At 43.1% G+C, this 19,803-nt stretch overlaps 1 protein-coding gene across 2 annotated transcripts in view; it reads left to right on the top strand.

Annotated features, from left to right (window-relative positions):
• Positions 1–18,966, top strand: part of LOC121163587 (DNA repair protein complementing XP-G cells-like) — a 28,574-nt gene extending 9,608 nt beyond the window's left edge. For both annotated transcript variants that reach the window (XM_040991153.1, XM_040991154.1), the window contains 10 exons: positions 113–256; positions 1,976–2,183; positions 2,476–3,552; positions 7,249–7,472; positions 7,816–7,935; positions 8,070–8,283; positions 8,816–8,960; positions 14,917–15,117; positions 16,331–16,415; positions 18,304–18,966. In XM_040991153.1, coding sequence (XP_040847087.1) covers positions 113–256; positions 1,976–2,183; positions 2,476–3,552; positions 7,249–7,472; positions 7,816–7,935; positions 8,070–8,283; positions 8,816–8,960; positions 14,917–15,117; positions 16,331–16,415; positions 18,304–18,879 — 2,994 coding nt within the window. In that variant the 3' untranslated portion in view covers positions 18,880–18,966. The remainder of the gene's footprint in view (positions 1–112; positions 257–1,975; positions 2,184–2,475; positions 3,553–7,248; positions 7,473–7,815; positions 7,936–8,069; positions 8,284–8,815; positions 8,961–14,916; positions 15,118–16,330; positions 16,416–18,303) is intronic.
• The last annotated feature ends 837 nt before the right edge of the window (positions 18,967–19,803 follow it).

The following is a 19,803-nucleotide window of genomic DNA, read 5'->3' as shown; positions in this document are numbered from 1 at the left end:
TTCTGGTTCATAAGTGCAGTAAATATCTATGTGTGAGATGCAAATTTCATGTTGTTGCATTTTATGATTTCAACACATATCCACTGATTCCTTTGCATTTTATATTTTACAGGAGGAATTCTTTCATAACCCTCAGGCAATAGATATTGAATCTGAGGACTTCAGCAGTCTGCCCCCTGAAGTAAAGCATGAAATCTTGACTGATATGAAAGAATTTACCAAACGAAGAAGAACGTTATTTGAAGCAATGCCAGAGGTGAATTGTTAAACAGTAGCATCATTCTTAGCATTGAAAACCTTAGCAAGACTTCTCATTAGAAAGAAGAGAAAATTAAGAAGTGTTTCCAGTGTATAGCAAGTATTATCTCAAAGATCCTTTGAGCTTCAGGTATCTATAAGCTTGTTTTTATAAGTGTTTAGCTGAAGTGATTTCTTATAAGAGTTTAGTCAAGTGTTTTTGTGACTTGGTGTCCAAGACTAGCTGTTTTCTCCTCCTGTGTCCCAGGGTCCTGTCATGTCACTTAAGGATCTTAGCTCTAAAATGGGCCTCTTGTACTCTTTTGTGTTTGTAACCCCCAGCTCAGAAGGACATAGGGAATGTTTAGTCTATGCTTAGTGATTCATTTCTTAGTTTAGTTCATGAAAGATATTTTAAATCATTTACATATATATGTATATGTATGTGTGTAAGTGTGTGTGTGATGCCCTAGAGATGTTAGCCCTTTTGGGCATAGAAACTTTTCAACTTGTAGTTTGTTAGCCAGAGAAAACTGAATGGGAATGGTGTGTGGGATTGTGTTGTCTGTTGTTGAGCGTATCTTTTGATTATGTACATTAATTATTTACCAAAGCTACCATTAAATACTTGTTGCTAGTGAATGGGTTTTGCTTCTTTTTCTACTGTCATCTATTTTTTTAAAATATTTATCTGTTTTTTTTTTTATAAAGTAGTTAGAGAGAGAGAGACAGATGGGGAGAGAGTGATAGCTATTCCATCCGTTGGTTCACTTCCCAGATGATTGCAACAGCCATCATGGGACCAGACTAAAGCCGGAGTGGACCTCCCATGTGGGGGGCAGGGCCCATACACTTGCATCATCCTACACTTTTTCCCAGACCGTTAACAAGGAGTTGGATCAGAAATGGAACAGCTGGGGCTTGAACTGGCACCCATGTGAGATGTTGGTTGTTTTTTGTGGCAGACTTACCCACTGGGGCACAATGCCAGCCCCCACTGCCATCTATCATTTCTAACATAGTTTTCCTTTAAGTCATTGTAGTATAGAAAATAAATTTTGCAGCAGTGTTTCCCTAATGGATTAATTTGATGTTTTAAAACTTTCTGTATATTTTTGAACACTTCCTAAAATTGATTTCAGAAATATGAGAAAGACATGATAAGTTTCTCTTGCCATTATTCCTTTCTGTTTTTCCACATAGCAAGGTGCACAGAAATTATATTCTTGGGTCTTTGGATATGTAGAAATAAATTTACTGTCATCTCAGGGGAAATATGCAGACTCAACTTGCCTGTCAAGCATTTTATTTCTTGAGTTTGAGAGAATCTCTCTGTAATACTTGAGAAAATAGGATTTGGGTTATGCAAACAAAAGTGAAAAGGAGCGGGAGAATCAGAGTCCTTAATAGTTTGCGCTTCTTCAGTTTCTTTCTAAAACCTTGATTCTCTGGGATTGGAGTAGCTTGAAGTAGCAGCTCATTGGATCCGTAGGGTTTGTTAGGGGACAGTAGTTTTAAGTCACCTCTCTTGGGTTAGTTTATCATCTAAATGCATTGTTCAAATGTGATGTTGGTAACTAATGATAGTAATAGTATTGGTTGTAACGGTATAGAACCAATGGGTAACAAATCCAACTGCTTTTAGTCCCACACTTGACACTCCCAACCCTGTGACTCTTGAGAAATATAATAATATTTGTATTGAATATGAAACGGTAGTTTTCTGTTTTACCTTTAGGAGTCCAATGACTTTTCACAGTACCAACTCAAAGGCTTGCTTAAAAAAAACTACCTAAACCAGCATATAGAAAATGTCCAAAAGGAAATGAATCAGCAGCATTCAGGACAAATCCAAAAGCAATATGAAGAGGAAGGGGGCTTTTTGAGGGAAGTAGAGTCGAGGCGTGTGGTCTCTGAAGACACTTCACATTACATCTTAATAAAAGGTATTGACTATCATCATTTATTTAGTGGTTAAATATGTGATGGTTCTGAATTTATAAACTCCCTCCCCTGGGTAATGGTAGTAAATCCTACTTATATGCTGGTGATGGTATCAGTGAGTTAATGACTATAGTGTTAAACCTCTTTAAAGCCTACTGATGAAATTAACTCATCATTGCTGATTAAATGCTGTTTATATCTTTATTATGAGAATCAGTAATGTCCTCATCTTACTGAGAGTGCATTGTCACACTTTGAAACTGGATAGTGAGGAATGTTTTCGTTTTTCTGAAGGTCTTCAAGCTAAGCAAGTTGCAAAGGTGGATTCAGAGTCTCTTCCCTCTTCCAGCAAAATGCACAGTGTGCCTTCTGCCATGAAGTCATCTCCATGTGAGAAACTGAAGCCAGAGGAAGAGCCTGCCAGCACGCCTCCCTCACCAAGGACTTTGCTGGCTCTGCAGGCTGCCATGCTGGGAAGCAGCTCTGATGAGGAGTTGGAGAGTGCCAGTCGCAGCCAGTGCAGTGAGAAGGGCATGTCTGCCCCTGGTGATAAGGGCGCCATATCTCCGCGCACTCTGTCAGCTATTCAGAGGGCCCTTGAGGAGGATGAGGATGTAAAACTGTGTGCTGGGGATGGTGTGCAGCCAGAAGGACCTGGAGTGGAGAGTTCCCAAGGGGAGGATGAGGCGGGTCTTCATGTGGGAGGTGGAAAAGGAATGCTGTTCACCATGAGTCCTCCATCAGCCAGTGGGGCCGCTGTGGATGGGCGTGACATCAACAGTAAAAATGAGCAAAAGCCACTAGACTTGGCTCATTTGTCAAGTGCTGTCTTTCCTGAAGCCAGCAAATCTGATACTCCCAAGGAAGAAAAGCCACCTGTTTGTGAGGGGAGTGAAGCTTTTCAGACAAGTGAGAAGAGAGAAGATCCATTGCCAATAAGTAACCAGGTGGTCCTGCCCAGCGACGTGCCCGGACCCTTGACTCTGGCACCTCCACCAGGTGCAGGAGGAATGATGTCCAGGAATGAGACACCCACCAACGAGCTGGAGCTGCAGAAAGATCCCTGTGCAGCTCACAGGAAGTCTGGTTCCTCTGTTTTTTCTAGTGGTGATGAGACAAAATGTGAACAAAACTCAGCCTCTGAAGTCGTAGGCGCTGTCAGCTCCCCAGAAGTGAGTGATGTAAAATGCATGCCTTCAGAGGGGGTAAGCAATGCTGGAAACGCAGAACTGCTAAATGTAGAAGAGTGTGAGAGTTTTCTGAAAATTCCCCAGCCACAGGAGGCAGTTGATTCTTCAGGCCCAGATTTTATTTCCTTCCCCAAGCCCATGCAACCAGTGGAAATCGACTCTGAGGAGAGTGAATCTGACGGTAAGTGACGTGCTCTTTCAGCGACACCGAGTGGTATGACTTGACATTTGTGGGATCTCGGAGACCTTTTCCTGTGGGCTCATCTCCACTTAGGACAGAGAGAGACAGAACAAGATGAAGTGAGCTTTCCATGGACATCCAGCTGGAACTGGAACCTCAACTCTACCTGCTTGTCTGTGCTTTCAGTTATTTTTTTTATATATATTTATTCTTTATTTGAAAGGCAGATAGAGACCTTTCCTTGGCTAGTTGATGCCACGGATGCTCACAATTGCTGGGCTGGGCCAGGCTGGAACCAGGAGCCAGGAACTGAACCCTACTCTCCCACATAGATGGCGGGCGCCCAGTGCTTAGACAACCTGCTGCCTCCCAGGCTGCACGACGGAGGAAACCAAAATAGGACCAGGGCCTGGACTCGAACCCAGGCTCTTTGATGTGGATTGCAGGACCCTCAAATGGCACCAACTACCTGTACTTGTTGCTTTTAAAGACAGGGAATATTTGGAATTCCTTCTAGGTTTTTTTTTCTTTTACTTTGTGTTTTGAAATAATTACGGACTTGATAAAGTTGACAGGGAATTGCAAAACATTCTGGTTCCTTCATCTAGTACCTATGTGGCTAGCATTTTCACATTTGTTTTTTTCTCTATTTCTCTGGTTTGGTCACTCTTTCTCTGGGTACATATTAATTATTGTGTATTCCTGTATCTAGACAAATCTGTAGACTGCTAATCATTATTTTTAGATTCCCTGTTTGCACCATTGCCTACTCATAAGATGCATCTGTAACTCCAGAATCAATAAGAAACTGTAGCCTTTGGCCAGTTGGATCAAGTTTGAATCCCAACTCTGGCATCTGATTTGGTGGCCTCCAGCAAGTCCTTTAGCACTTCAAAACTTTGTTTCTTTTTTGGAAAATACAGGAAACATAGTCTGCTAAGAAGAATTATTTTAGGAATCAGCAGTATATGTGAAATGTGTTCATATGTGTCAGAGCAGTGGCTCAGTGATGGGCAATTTAGTTTGTACAGCGAATGTGTAGACTGTTCTATAAATAACAGGAACCAACCATACACACAGAGCTTATTCCCTAATAGCTGCTGTTTCTCTACTTTAAACTTAATGTTTCTTTTTTGTAATTGATCATTTTAAAAATTTATTTATTTTTATTATAAAGCAGATTTACAGAGAGAAAGAGACAAAGATCTTTCATTCACTGGTTCACTCCCCAAATGTCTGCAATGACTGGAGCTGAGCCAATCCAAAGCCAGGAGCCTGGAGTGTCTTCCAATTCTCCCACATGGGTGCACAGTCCCAAGGCTTTGGGCCGTCTTCTTTTTTCCCAGGCCACAAGCCGGGAGCTGGATGAGAAGTGGAGCAGCCAGCACACAAACTTGCACCCATGTTGGTTGCTGGCTCTTGCAGGCAGAGAATTAGCCAATTGAGCCATTGTCCTGACCCCCAATCTTTTTTTTAGAAGATTTATATTTACTTGAATTTGGAGGGTGGAGTTAGGGAGAGAAAAGACACAGAGGATAGATCTTCCATTTGCTGGTTCACGAACCGAATGGTTGCAAATGTCTATAGCTGTCAGGGCTGGGCCAGGCAGAAGCCAAGAGCCAGGAACTCCAACCACCTGTCCCACATAAGTGCAGGCACCCAAGCATTTGAGTCATCTTCCTCTGCCTTCCCAGGCACACTAGCAGGAGCTGGATTGGCAGTGGAGCAGTCCATATTCTAACTGGTACCCATGTGGGATGCCAGCATTGCCAGCAGCAGTGTTATCTGCTAGGCCACAATGCCTTTAGTCATTTTTTTGAGGAAAGGACTATTTGGAGCTATGTGAATATACTTTCCTGAACATACATGTTTTAGCATCATGGCTGATTTTCTTCTGAAATAAATTGTTACTGTGACGGCCCCAGCTGATACTTTTCTCATCATTCCATACATACTTATTAGTTGGCATCTGACTCAGGAAGACCTTTCCCCATTTTTTGTTTTTAATCACTCAGGACTTCAGAGTTCCTGTTTTGTTTGCCAAATTGTTATCCAGAATGAGCCTAACTGAGTACGTCCATGAGCTGTCCAGCGTTAGCCCATGGAGAAATGTTTTCAGCTAATTCCTTGATCTTTTGACAATCCCTCTATGATATTTTGAATGTTTCCTTACTTTTGGGCCAAGATATTCCAGATTATTTTATAATCTTTCTGCCCAAGTCCTGGAACCATGGTTTGTTTTGTTTGTTGTTGTTGTTGTTTGTTTCAATCAAGAAACCCTGGTTCCTGGAAGTGGTGTCTGCTGTTTAGAAACCACTGGCTGGGTGCTGGGTGCTGGGCACTGGGTGCTGGGCGCTGGGTGCCTTCACAGTTGCTGATCTCATTGTTCAGGCCCGCTCTGGGACAGTGGGAATGTTTGTGTACACATGTGTGACCATGTGTGCATGGGTAAATGTGCATGTCTTGCTCTTTTATTAAAATTTGTGAGTTTCTGCATTTTTTGTTTTAAGTATTTATTTATTTGGAAAAGTTAGAGAAGGATCTTTGATCAGGGCTGGGTGAAGCCAGCGCCAGGAGTCAGGAGTTTCTTTCAGGTCTCCCAGATGTGTACAGAGTTCCAAGGCTTTGGGTCATCCTCCCTTGCTTTCTCAGGCACATTTGCAGGGAGTCTAAGCATTGCCCATGTTTGGGATGCCAATGCCACAGTGCCAGTCCCCATCGACGTCTTTGTTTCCAAACCACCACAGGACTTAGGCACATCCCTTCTTCCTAACTTCCCTGACAGTGAGAAACCTGGTTCCCATTGTCTTCAGCATATTGATTTATCTTCTCACTCTGGCCGCCTCCTTGGTCCCAGCTGGTTCCTCTGCTGCAGCCCGGCCCTGTGCAGCTGCTTCCCGAGCTGCTTGCCTTACCCATTACAGCTGGATAGACCGAGCCAGCCTCCTCCGCCTCGAGAGAAGGAAGGGAACCAATCCGTGTTTAGGGGAAAGGTGATAGGAAAGTCAGTGTGGAAGAGCTGCTTGTCTTGGAGTCTGCCCGCAAAGTCAAGGCTTTCTTCCTTAATAGTAAAACAGCCTAAATGCCACCTCATGATCATATTTTGATAATGCTTCTCTTTGAAGTTTTAGAAACAATATTAATTGACCAAAACATTTGTATAAAGCTAATTTGCGAATCTTTCGGTTCTTTCTCCCTCCCCCCTGCGTTTTTAAGATGTATTCATTTATTTTGAAGGAGGGTGAGAGAGCTTCCATCCACAGATTTACTTTGGAGAGGTAAGCAGTGCTGGCCAGTGCTGGAGCAGGCCAGAGCCGGGAGCCATGAGCTTCTCTTGGATCTCCCAGCTGGCTGGCAGAGCCTTTCTCCATCACTTTTCCCAGGCCTTTAAGAGGGAGCTGAATCCAAAGTGAAGCTGCCAGGATACAACCAAACCTGTATGCGATGCCTGCTTTACCTGCTGCCTCACAGCATTGCCCTACTATCAGAGACGCATCAGCCTATCTCATTGACAAGGCTTGTTTTGAACCTAGAGGCATTTGTGATGAAATCTATTTCATAGTAATTTAACTGTCTGATGCTTTTTCTTTATTCATTTTCTTTTTTTCTTTTCTGGGGTATACAGTTTTTTCAGGATGCTCCGGGAAGCTCTTGATGATTTTAGTGAGATATGGTGACTTTATTATTTTGCTACAGGAAGTTTCATTGAAGTGCAGAGTGTGGCTAGTGATGGACTTGGTGATGGACTGAGCGAAGCTTCCAAGCCTCCCTCTGAGCAAAGTGACACGATACCCATAAGATCCAAGGATGAAGAAGCTGCCTGTGGTGCCGAGAGCCTCCCACAGGGCGACTCTGAAAGTGAAGACTTGGAGCCACGTGATGCAGGGGATTCACCCAATGAATGGCAAGACATTGATTTGGTAATGATACACGTTGGATTTTAACCTTCTGCTGGGCAGCCATGTATCTTTTGAATTAATTGGAAGTTGCTGGATGAGTGGTGTCTTTTAGTATTTGTAGGACACTTTGTTCCTGATGGCTCCTTTTCCATATGGGGGACTTAGGTAGGAACCCATTTTTCTTGAGTGAGGGAACTCAAAAGATGCATGTATGACAGAATCTTGTTCAGAAACCCAAGTGGGATACTCTATTAGGAGGAAAGGCTTATTAGAAATTTTGGTCAGACTAAGTGAGCTGATTTTTGTAACCAACCTGAAGTGGCTTATTAACATAATCATGTACAAGTGAAAAATTACTCTATAGGAGGAGTTGGAAGCACTGGAGAATGACCTCTTAGAGCAGCAGAATTCACTGAAAGCTCAAAAACAGCAGCAGGAGCGGGTCGCTGCTACTGTTACAGGACAGATGTTTCTGGAAAGCCAGGTAGGCCACCGAACCCCAGGCATTTAATAACCTTTTCCTCATATTCCCCGTAAGGCAAGGTGTCACGTTGCCGCCTTGTGAATGTGCAGCAGTGCAGATTTCTGGAGCCACTTGCCATGTGTCTGCCATTGCAGGAACTTCTTCGCCTCTTTGGGGTTCCCTACATTGAGGCTCCCATGGAAGCAGAGGCCCAGTGTGCCATCCTGGACCTCACTGACCAGACTTCCGGAACTATCACAGATGATAGTGATATATGGCTGTTTGGAGCGCGACACGTCTACAAAAACTTCTTTAATAAAAACAAGTTTGTGGAGTATTACCAGTATGTGGACTTCCACAACCAACTAGGTAAGACATTGCAGAGCATGAGGCTTTCTGGAAGCTTCCTTCAGAATTTGTCCTGGGACCCCAGGCTTTCCCGGAAAATCGTCTGGGACAGGAATGAGAATGATGGAAGTCTAATTAAGACAAGGTATTATATATGCTCTTTTGTTTATGTGGAGGAATAGTTTGAAAATCAGAGCTAAGAAAATGAAGTCCACGTATGTTCATGCCTTTTCTGGAGTTAATATTTCCCCTTCGAGTCCTGACCCCAGCTCTTGCTCATGGGTTCCAATAAAAAGACAACTTTGGCTGGTATTTGAGGGGATACAAGAATATATGAGGGATCTCGAAGCATGTGTGGAAAATGTGTGTTGTGCTGGATCTCAAAACCTTTGTTCACCAAAATAAATTTACCTTTAAAGTCCATTTTCCCCCGTGAACTTTTTGAGATACCCTTAATAAGTGTACACAAAAATAATTTGAAATTCTTCTACATATATGTAATATACTTTTGTAAATTAAAATTTTTTAACATAATAATTGTTGCTGTTATCAGGGCTGGACCGGAGTAAATTAATAAATTTGGCCTATTTGCTTGGGAGTGATTACACCGAAGGGATACCGACTGTGGGATGTGTTACAGCCATGGAAATTCTTAATGAGTTCCCTGGGCATGGCTTGGAACCTCTTGTCAAATTTTCGTAAGTTTTTTTTTATGTTCTTTTTCTTTTCCTTTTTTTAAAAAAGATTTATTTATTTTTATTTGAAAAGTAGATTTACAGAGAGAAGGAGATACTGAAAGATCTTCCATCCATTGATTCACTCCCTAAGTGGCCGCACCAGCTTTAGCTAAATGGAGCCAGGAGCTTCTTCCGTGTCTTCCCAATGGGTACAGGATTCCAGGGCTATGGGCTGTCCTCTACTGCTTTCCCAGGCCACGAGCAGGGAGCTGGATGGGAAATGGAGCAGTCAGGACACAAACTGGCACCCTTTTGGAATCTTGGCACATGCAAAGTGAGGACTTTAGCCACTAAGCTGTAGTGTTGGGCTCTTTCTTTATGTCTTTGGTTATTTATATATAAATACTTAGCTAATAACTACCAGTGTTATTTATATCATAAATTGTCACAAATCAATTTTCATTGAGAAAAAGCAGGAAGTTTCAGTAGGCATTAATAAAGTTTGCTTTTTTTCTGGTTATAAAAGACCTCTTTAAGAGTTTTGATGTAATCATTATCAATTTCTTATTTCAGTGGTGCCTATGGGCAGGTCAGCATGAGTCAGCCCCATGAGTTTCACAGGATGATGAAGGTAGCCATGTTGTCGTTCAGACATTTACTGAGTAGCTTCTGCGTATGAGGCACTGTGCAAGCTCAGTGGATAGAGAAGATGAGTGAGTCACGTACAGTGCCCTGCAGGGGTTCCCTGGCTCATGGGGGTGATGTGTGGGCTCAGTGTTCGCATGGAACCCTTGCGGCCAGGCTGCTGAGTGCCCTCCCCCTGGGCATGCCATGCTGTGTTAAATAGAGGAGTCTCACTCGGCGCTTCCTGAGTCCAGAGGCTTGCAGGGTGTGGGGTACACTTCTTGTTTGGGAGAATCTGAGGCAGCACAGGTCAGGAGCTTAAGCAGGTGGCTTCTCAGAGTGTGCCCAGGAAGCGATGTAAACAATGTGGAAACATAAACTCAGTGTCCTAAAACCTGCCCTGTGGGTGCGTACAGGTCGGTGGGGTTGAGTGTGTTCACAGGGTTGTGATAGCATCTTTTTTTCTTTTTATTTAGAATTTTTGAATCATGTGGCACAATTTTATATAGACTGGGATCCTCCCCTCCAAACTCCTACCCACTGGTAGATTTTCCCCATTTTACTACAATGGTGTAGTCCTTCATAAAGAATCATCATTCTATCAGTCTCTTATTAAAGTGTACCCTGACATTGCTGGTACAGACAATGTCAGATAGTCCAGCATCCCATTGTCTACACGTTTCCAACAATTTCATTGGAAATCTATCTTTCATCTGATAGCAGGGATGCATGTTGCATTATACTCTCACATCTGGATATGCTAGACCCCAGTACTCCATCACTACACATTTCCGTAATTGAGAAGCCATGAAACAAGGTCAGCAACTGGTATGAGTTAAAACAACAGCTTCAACAACAACAATAACAACAATAAATTACAGGACCATGAGTAACCAACACATGGGTGACAAAAAGGAAACACAAAGTCTCTTGGGAAAAGTGATGCTGTGTAAAAATGATTACTGTGTAATCCATGAGTCAGCAGTGAATTCGACAAGAGAAAAGAATGTATTTGGAATAAATAAAACAAATAAAAAACATCGAAACATATGGGATGCAGCCAAAAAAATAAAAACAGTATGGATCGGATTATTGAAGTTACACTTTCCATGCTGGTTTCCTTAGGTAAGAGAGAACATATGGTGTTTGTTATTTTGTGATTGACTCATTTCACTGAACATAATGGTCTCTAATTGGGACCACCTGGTTGTAAATAGAATAATTTCATTCTTCTTAATAGCTGAATAATATTCCATGGAGTAGATGTACCACAGTTTCTTTAACCTCTCTACTTTGGACATACATCTGGATTGTTTCCATGTCTTTGCTATTGTAGATTGTGCTGCTGCAAATATAGGATCACAGATCCCCTTCTCGTATGCAGATTTCATTTCTATTGGGTATATTCCTAGGAGCGGGATAGCTGGGTAATATGGCAGGTTTATTTGCAATTTTCCAAGCACTCACCATACTGATTTCCATAGTGATTTTACTAGCCTACACTCCCATCAGCAATGAAGGAGAGTGCCTCTCTCCCCTCATCCACGCCAACAGTTGCTGTTCATTGAGTTCTGAATGTAGACTAGTCTCATTGGAGTTAGGTGGTACCTCAGTGTGGTTTTCATTTGTATCTCTCTGATGGCTAGGGAGCCTGAGCATCTTTTCATAAGTCTGTTAACCATTTTAATCTGGTTTTCTGAAAAATGTCTGTTCATTTCCTTTGCCTAATTTGTTACTTTTTTTTTTTTTTTTTTTTTTTTTTTTTGCTATCCCTGGGTTTCTGAAGATCTTTGTAAATCCTGTATATTAGTCCCCTGTCACTTGCATAGTGTGCAAAAATGTTCTCCCAGTCTCTTGGTTGCTTCTTCACTTTGTTAATTGTTTCCTTTGCTGTACAGAAGCTTTTTAGTTTGATGTAGTCCCATTTGTTCATTTTGCCTTTGGTTGCTTGTGTTTTTGGCATCTTTTCTAAGAAGTCTTTCCCTGTTCCTATATCTTGGAGAGTGCTTCCTATGTTTTCCTTTAACAGTTTGATGGCTTCTGGGTGTAGATTTAGGTTCTTGATCCATTTAGAGCTGATTTTCGTATAATGTGACAGGTGTGAGTCTTGTTTCTTAATTTTGCAAGCTGCTGTCCAGTTGTCCCAATAGCATTTGTTGAATAGACCATGGTTTTTGCCTGGATTGTTTTCAGTTTTCTTGTCAAAGATTAGTTTACTATACATGTGTGGGCTCCCTTCTGGTGTTTCTGTTTTGTTCCATTGATCTTCTCCTCTGTTTCTGTACCAGTACTAGACTGTTTTGATAACCACTGCTCTGTAGTATGTCTTAAAGTCTGTAATTGTGATTCCTCCAGTTTTATTTTTACTTTTTCAGGATAGCTTTGGCTATTTGTGGTCTCTTGTGATTCCAGATGAACTTTTGTATCATCTTTTCTGAGAAGAATGTTGTTGGGATTTTGATTGGGATTGCATTGAATCTGTGTATTACTTTTGGTAGTATGGTCATTTTGATGATTTTGATCCTGCCAATCCAGGAAGTTGGGGGTAAATTTCTCCATTTTTTAAGATCATCTTCTATTTTCTTTTTTAATGTTTTATAGTTTTCGTCATAGAGGTCTTTCATATATTTAGTTAACTTAATTCCTAGATATTTAAGATCCCTCTTCTCTGTTTTAAAGGGGACTGTACTTACAATTTTTTTTCTCATCCATGGAATTATTGGCGTACACTAGTGCCATGATGGCATCTTTTAACCATCAGCTTGTTATTGGCTGCTATCAGGTCATGGTTGATTTAATGTTCACTTAGATTTCTCTCCAGTTTCATCTGCGGAGTCTGAAAAACATAGGCATGTACTGGCCTGAAGTGTCAGAGTTCAGAAACACTGAAATAAAATGCGAACTTGAGGTAATGAGTACAGTTGACATTTGGCTCATGTAATTTGGATTTCTCTCTGAGTATGTGCACTCATATAACCTGTGTGCATGTGTGTGACATTATCTTGTAAGAATGGAATAATGCTGTGTAATATTTATGTTACCTGGCATTTGGTGATAGGGCAAGGCATATTATCAGAATTGAATGGATTTAAAATACTGTTTCTAATGACTCCAAGTAGCCTTCCTTGATCGTTCCTGATTAAAAGAATGAGATTGATTTGAGTGTCCATAAACATGTCTTTCTGTTCTTGCCTAAATATTATTTGAGTAAATGACAGTGGTCTCTGACTTTTCAACCACTAGTGAAAATGAGTTTTTTGTGTGTATTGAAATTTCTGTTCTTACTTAGGGAATAGGCTGATCACACCATGCTTGTTCACCAGGCTTAGCTCATCTGTTGCTCCCTGAGTTGTTTGTGTGTTTTTGAGTTGGGGTTAGCAGTGTCTGCCTTTGGTCTTCTCACTTGTTGAGTGTGGGCAGCAGCTGGCCCAGCCCGCGTGACTCAGCGGGTTTAGGATCAACAGAGTGCAATGCAGGGAAGCAGGGCTAGCAGCCAGTGACCTTGGGAAGGTCACTCCCTTCTGTTCCCCTCTTCTGTAAGAGCCGGCGCTGGCTGCCTGTTCTTTCATACTAAATGCCTTGGGTCCTGCAGAAGACAGGCTGGCCCACACAGTGTATTCCTTTCTAGAGCTTTACTCTGGGATTGGCTTCTGGCAATAACTTTGGAGGGATTTCAGGAAAAACTTTGGATCCTCTTGGAGAGAAAGAATATCTAAAAAACTTGAGTCCAAATTTCCAAGTAACCCTAATACAAATGATATAGAGTAACAGCAGTTTCCTGCCACGTCCCCACTGCTGTGGCCTGAGTGTGAATCTTTTCAGTTTGTCACAGTTAAAACCTCTTCCATATGGCTAGATGGACAGGTGCCATCCTTGCTTTAAGGAGCCAGGGTGCTTCTGGATTGACTAGCTGACAATATGTTGTGCCGATTCTCCTGGATGCCAGACATGATTACTATTTGAAGTACAAACATTCAAAAGTAAAGTGGGATTGAATTAAAGATATTCCTCCAGTATTACATTGGAAAAAATGTAAAAGCAATGAAGATTGTTACTACCGTTGTATTTCAACAAAGACTGCAACTAGTCTTTTGGACACTAGGTGGCACTCCTGCGTTGGTGTGAAACACTGGCTGAGCCAACACTGGCAGGTGGGTGATGCCCAGGAACATGAGATGCAGGTGTCTTTTTTTTTTTCAAGATTCTATCGAGTGTGTGGATTGATGAGGGTTATGTTTGTATGTCAGTGTTTCATATACCACTTACTTTCTTTCCTAAGTACTTTCTTTCCTATGTTTTTTCTGGTTGCTACCTTAAACCTCAGTGGCTTCAGACAGCAAGAGTCAATCAGTTTTGCCCAGTGGGTGTGTGTCATCTCTGTTCCATTCATGTGGAACAGCTCAGCTGAGCTCGACGATCACCATGAGACAGCTCAGTCCATGGATGGCGTCGCAGTCAGCTGTGAGCCAGTCGGACTGTGGGCTGCAGGCCTTGGGTCCTCTCCAGGTAGCCCTCTGCATGAGGCTGGGCTTCCTAGCGACAGTGGGTGGAAGGGGCAGCCTGTGTGCTCAGCATAGCAGCATGCCTGTCAGTCTCAGTGCCCACATGACTCCAGGCAGGCGCGTCCAAGAGGGTAGGGCTGCCTTTCACCTGCATCGCCATGCAATCTCAGAACAGGAAATATTGGGAAAAAAGAAAATGAGCAGCTGGCTGTGTCCTCATTTAGAGTATTAATGGCACAAGAACTGATAATATTGATGGTTTGATCTGTTTACTTTTCACGCTTTGCCCCAAATTGATGTGATGTGTTACTATGCAGCCAGGTGCTGCGTTTTTGAGCTGTGGCATGCTCAGAGCATTTTTAAATGTTGTTAAACAGTCCTGGATTCATGAAGCTCTTTGGTTTGAGGTGAGCAGTACAGAAATGTCACTTCTGTTTTCTGCTGAGAGCAGAGAGGCTGTGACCTCCGTGCCATGGAATCGGGAGGGACTATGGGAAGATGGCACGGGTCTGGCTGGCCTGGCTGGGACGTCCTGTCCTGTATCCACCCCATCACCTCCGGCTCCTTGTCTCTGAGGGCGGGGGCAGGGCAGGCCCCTTGCTGTGCAGTCATGGGCAGGTGGGTGCTTCGCCGAGCACAGATAAGAATTCAGTAAATTTCTTCTCTTTCAGTACATCAAGGAATATAACAATGTAGTAAAATTAAAATTTATACAGCACATACTTTATTTCAGGGTTAGGACTTGAATTTACAGTTCCCAACTTCAAGTGCAGCTGTTTATAGTCTGAACTGTGCAGTGTTTACAAATGATTGTTTTACAGATGATTTACATGTGATTGTTTTCTTTACAGAGAGTGGTGGCAGGAGGCTCAGAAAAATAAAAAGATCAGGCCCAACCCTCATGACACGAAGGTGAAGAAGAAACTGCGCAAGCTGCAGCTCACGCCGGGCTTCCCGAACCCCGCCGTGGCTGAGGCTTACCTGAGACCCGTGGTGGATGACTCCAGAGGGGCCTTCCTGTGGGGGAAGCCTGACCTGGACAAGATTCGGGAATATCCTTTAACCTCTCGAAGCAAGAGACACTGAGGCAAATACGTGTTCAGTGTAGAAACTTGGGTCTTTTTTTTTTTTTTTTAAGGCAGATATCTTGGGCCTGGTGTGGTAGCCTAGTGGCTAAAGTCTTTGTCTTGTATGCATCAGGATCCCATAGGGGCGCTGATTTGTGTCCCAGCAGCCCACTTCCCATCCAGCTCCCTGCTTGTGGCCTGGGAAAGCTGTTGAGGATGGCCCAAAGCCTTGGGACTCTGTACCCATGTGGGAGACCCAGAAGCAGCTCTTGGCTCCTGGCTTCAGATTGGCTCTGCTCTGGCTGTTGCTGTCACTTGGAGAGTGAATCAGCTGATGGAAGTTCTTCCTCTCTCTCTTGTTGTATATCTGACTTTTTAATAAAAATAAATAAATCTTTAAGGAGAGATTTCTTTAGTTGAAAAGGCAGGCCTGCAGAAAAAAGGAGAGACACAGGAGAGAGACCTTCCATCTGCTGGTTCACTTTCCAAATGGCAGCAGCTGCTGGAGCTGGGCCGGTGTGAAGCTGGGAACCCACCTTGTTGTTGCAGGTGCCCAAGAACTTGGGCCCTCCGCCACTGCTTCCCTAGCCATTAGTAGGGAGCTGCATCAGAAGTGGACAGCCAGGACTTGAACTAACCCCTATGCGGAATGCTGGCCTTGCCTGCAGAGGCTTAGCCCAGTATGCCACTGTACCAGCCCCCATTTTTTTTCTTAATTCTGTTTATTCAGGGCTCTCCTTTTAGTTTCCATTCCCCTCTCCTTAAAGAGATGATTTTGATGTGAACAGTGATAGCACCTTAAATAAAACCACAGAGTCCAGTATTATTTATTCTGGAAGAATAGAGAAGGTTAATTTTGTCTGTTTTATAAGAAACCCAACAAACTAGGTTTCCATTCTGTGCACTTAAAACATGATTTGGATAGAAGTTAACATGCAGTGGAATTAATCTAACCAATATTTTTTCTTCTTTTGAAAAAAGAAATATAGATATCTGAAACTATTTTTTTTACCTGTAAGTTAACTTTTTCCCAAGTTTTGATGTCCTGAAATGCGGTGAGTGTGTCTTGTCTGGGAGCATGAGGAGAATGTGGCCAGGTGGCCGTGCTGAGTGCTGCGTTCTCATCGGCACCTGTGGGAATGGCAGCAGGGTGGCTTCTCGCGACCTTTGAAAGTGTGTAGTTCTTGACTGCCTGCATGTTCTGTCAGCGGTACTTCGGGTGGGGCAGGACAAAGACGGACGAATCCTTGTTTCCGGTGCTGAAGCAACTGAATGCCCAGCAGGTAAGTACAGTAGGCTCTGCCCTGTCCGGGGTGAAGAGTCAGCCTATTCAGGCTATGCTGGCAGCCAGTGGAAGCCAGCGAGCTCTTTTGGTACCATGATCCTTTCAGTAAAATTAAAACTTTCTCTTCATTTTCTGATGTTCCTTTTGGGATTGCATTTGGCTGTATTTTCTTGCTCAGTTGGAATTTGAAAAAAAAGATGTAATAACTGATTCCAGACCATGGTGTTTCTGATGAAATGTATTACTCTTTAAGAGTAACTTCATTTTTCATAGCACCTAGGAAGTGTCCCAAGCAGAACACTTCTGAGCAGTAAAGTCTCAAAGTTCCAGCATGTTTCAAGCTTGTAATTGAATCTTTAAAGGTAGACATGTAGTCATTATTGGGTATCAGTAGGAGAAATTTTTGAGGAGAAAGCAGATCTTTTTTGTGACCCTCCAAAGTCCTATAATAAGTAATTATGTTTTGCTTTGTCTGCCTGTCTTCCTGATTGGAAAAAACTAGCATTCTCTCTCCTCAGAAGCAATTCATACCATATGTATGCAAAGCGACTGCCTAGCAGAAATGAGGCCATCTCTTAGATCTTACAGTTACAGGAACAACAGCAAAAAATGTCTAAAAGTTTGTTTGAGAGGCCAAGAAACAACAGAGAGAGCCAGAAAGAAAGAACTCCCATCCATTGGTTCACTGCAACAGGCCTGCAGTGGCTGCGGAGGCTCTGACTCTGGCAGCAGGGACACAGTGGCCTTGCACGTGCAGGTCTCCCAAGCCAGCCCCTCGACCTCCTGGTTCCTGCATTAGCTGGAAGGCACAGGGAGCAGCCGGAGCCAGGTGTTGACCCCAGGTGCCCCAATGTGGCGTGTGTTTAATCACTGTCCTAACTGCTACACCAGATGCCCACTCTGATGATGTCTCTTATAGGATAACCAAGTCAGCTTTAATTAGGTTTGGTTAATTTTGAAGAAACATGAGCAAAATCAAAAAGACAGCATTTCCAGGAGTTTCCTGCTATTTATCTAGTGACTTTTATCTATTAGGAACATTACAGGACTGATGAGAAGGAATACTGGTTCGTTTAGTAACTAATTAATCTTTAATTTCAGATAAGTTTTATTGTACTGCCTCTCATCCTTTTCATTACAGTATGCCATCCAAGTTGACGTCTCTCAAACTGGAAAGTGAAGAAAATAAATTAAAAATACTTATTATCTATTTCTTCTAACCTAGATATTAGTATTAGGTTTATTTTATTTTTCTCACATTAACTTGTTATCATATGCATGCAGAACTTGATAAGCTTAAACTTCCTTCTGGTTAATAAGTTTTTGTCCTGCTTTTTGGATGATTTTATAATTTCAAATGACCAGAACTTTTTCATTTTAGCCCATTTCATCAAAGAGTTTTAAATTAATTAGTTCACTTCATTTGTTGCACTTTAATTTTCATAATGTTGTGAGGAGCATTAGTCATATAACTCTTCTTGTATTTAACTGGTTCTTAGGAGTTTCTTTCTCAGAGTAGACTTGCTGAACAAAAGGTATGAGTATTGTTACAGCTCCTAATATTTCCTCTGAACCTGGCTGCTGAAGAAGGTGTTGTCTGATGGGTACAGCATGATATAGAAGCAGCCCTTATGAAGTCATGTTGCTGCAAGACAAGATGATATGTTTGTCCACAAAAGGCTGTTGGATACTCTGGAGTACCTATGAGAAGATGACGCCCTTGAGGTGGATCATGAGGACTGAGCTGACAGCGTTAGATCGAATGATTTTGCTGCCCGCCAGTGGTTCATTGGACGATGATGAATCAGTGTTGTCTGTTACTAATCCAATGCATTCACTGGATTGAGAAACTTTACTTACTTGTCTGATTTATTCTTTCTTTTTAGGCTCAGCTCCGAATTGACTCTTTCTTTAGATCAGCCCAACAGGAGAGGCAGGACGCCAAGCGTATTAAGAGCCAGAGACTTAACAGAGCTGTGACGTGTATGCTGAGGAAGGAGAGGGAGGAAGCAGCCAGCGAGATGGAGGCAGTCTCTGCTGCTCTGGACAAAGAAGCCGAGGCCCTGGCCACGGCCAAAGGCAAACAGCAGAGGAGAAGCACGGCGCGTCACCTGGAGGAGCTGCCGGGCTCGAAAAGAAAGAGGCTTTCTGGCTCCTCCCAGCAGAGTGTATGTGGGGGTTTCCTGGGGGATGCCTACCTCTCAGAGTCTTCTGACACACACTCAGGGGAGGATGAGGAGCCGAGGAAAGCAGCAATTCCACGGACCCAAGGCAGCCGGCCCAAGGTGCACAGCACTGTGGGAGATGCCCGTGCCAAGGGCCAAGGGGCGGCGAGCAGCAGCTCCAGTGATGGAGACGGAGAGGAGGCAGAGACCGTCCTGGTGACAGCCAGGCCCGTGTTTGCGAAGAAGAGGCGGAGGCGGAGAAATGTGCGGGGAAAGAAGAAGGAAAACCTGATATGAAATTTGTGTTCCCTAAAGAGAACTGTACTTCTGTGATGAATTTATCATGAAACCATAATAAATACAGTTGCTTGGTCTTCGTATTTAGCATGTATTTAACAATGTAGATGCTGTTGGAATAGTTGCATACTTTTCCAGTGTTTTCTGGATCCTTTAGCATTTCCTTGTTTTTAGATTCCATCTCTTCATGTGTCTGTTGCCTTAGCACATCTGATGCCTTCTGACTGCATTGGAAAGAAAAGATAGGGTTCATTTTAGTCAGTCCTCACCTTGCACAGGCAGTCCTTGGGAATCTTAAAGTAGTGGCCAAGCTGGCAACTGCAGCCCTGCTCCCCACTGCTTCCTGTTTTCCCTCAGGGTCCACTCAAAAGGAAAGAAAGGGGACCTACATTGTGGTTAAAGCTGGTAGGCACTGGCACTGGCATTGTGGCACTGGCATCGCACAAAAGTACCAGTTCAGAGCCCCAGCTTCTCTGCTCCTGATCCAGCTCCCTGTTTACGGCCTGGTAAAGCAGTGGAGGATGGCTCAAGTCCTTGGACCCTGCACCTGCATGGGAAAATTGTAAGAAGCTCCAGGCTCCCAGCTTCACACATCAGCTCAGCTCTGGCTGGGGAGCAGCTGCTTGGAGAGTGAACCAGTGGGTGGAAGATTCTCTCTGACTCTCCCTTTCTCTCTCTGCAAATCTTTCAAATAAGATAAATTTAAAACAATTTTTAAAGACTATATTTTCTGTGATTTTAACCAATAGCTAGCAAACCTAACAAGCTGCACCTTGTTTCATGTGAGCTTTCCCTGAAGAAGAGCTTCTGTACCAGAGTGCTTGGCTTTTAAGCTACTTTTGTTATTAGATGGTGACACTGGAGGAAAGAGGATCGGGGGACTCAGGGTTGTAGTTGGACGGGTGTAGGTGGGAGCTCAGTAGG

This window comes from Ochotona curzoniae, unplaced genomic scaffold (assembly GCF_017591425.1).
Source record: "Ochotona curzoniae isolate NIBS_2020 unplaced genomic scaffold, NIBS_Ocur_1.0 contig_64, whole genome shotgun sequence".
In the NCBI taxonomy this organism is placed as follows: Eukaryota; Metazoa; Chordata; class Mammalia; order Lagomorpha; family Ochotonidae; genus Ochotona; species Ochotona curzoniae.
This window is presented reverse-complemented; position numbering and strand designations above follow the sequence as displayed.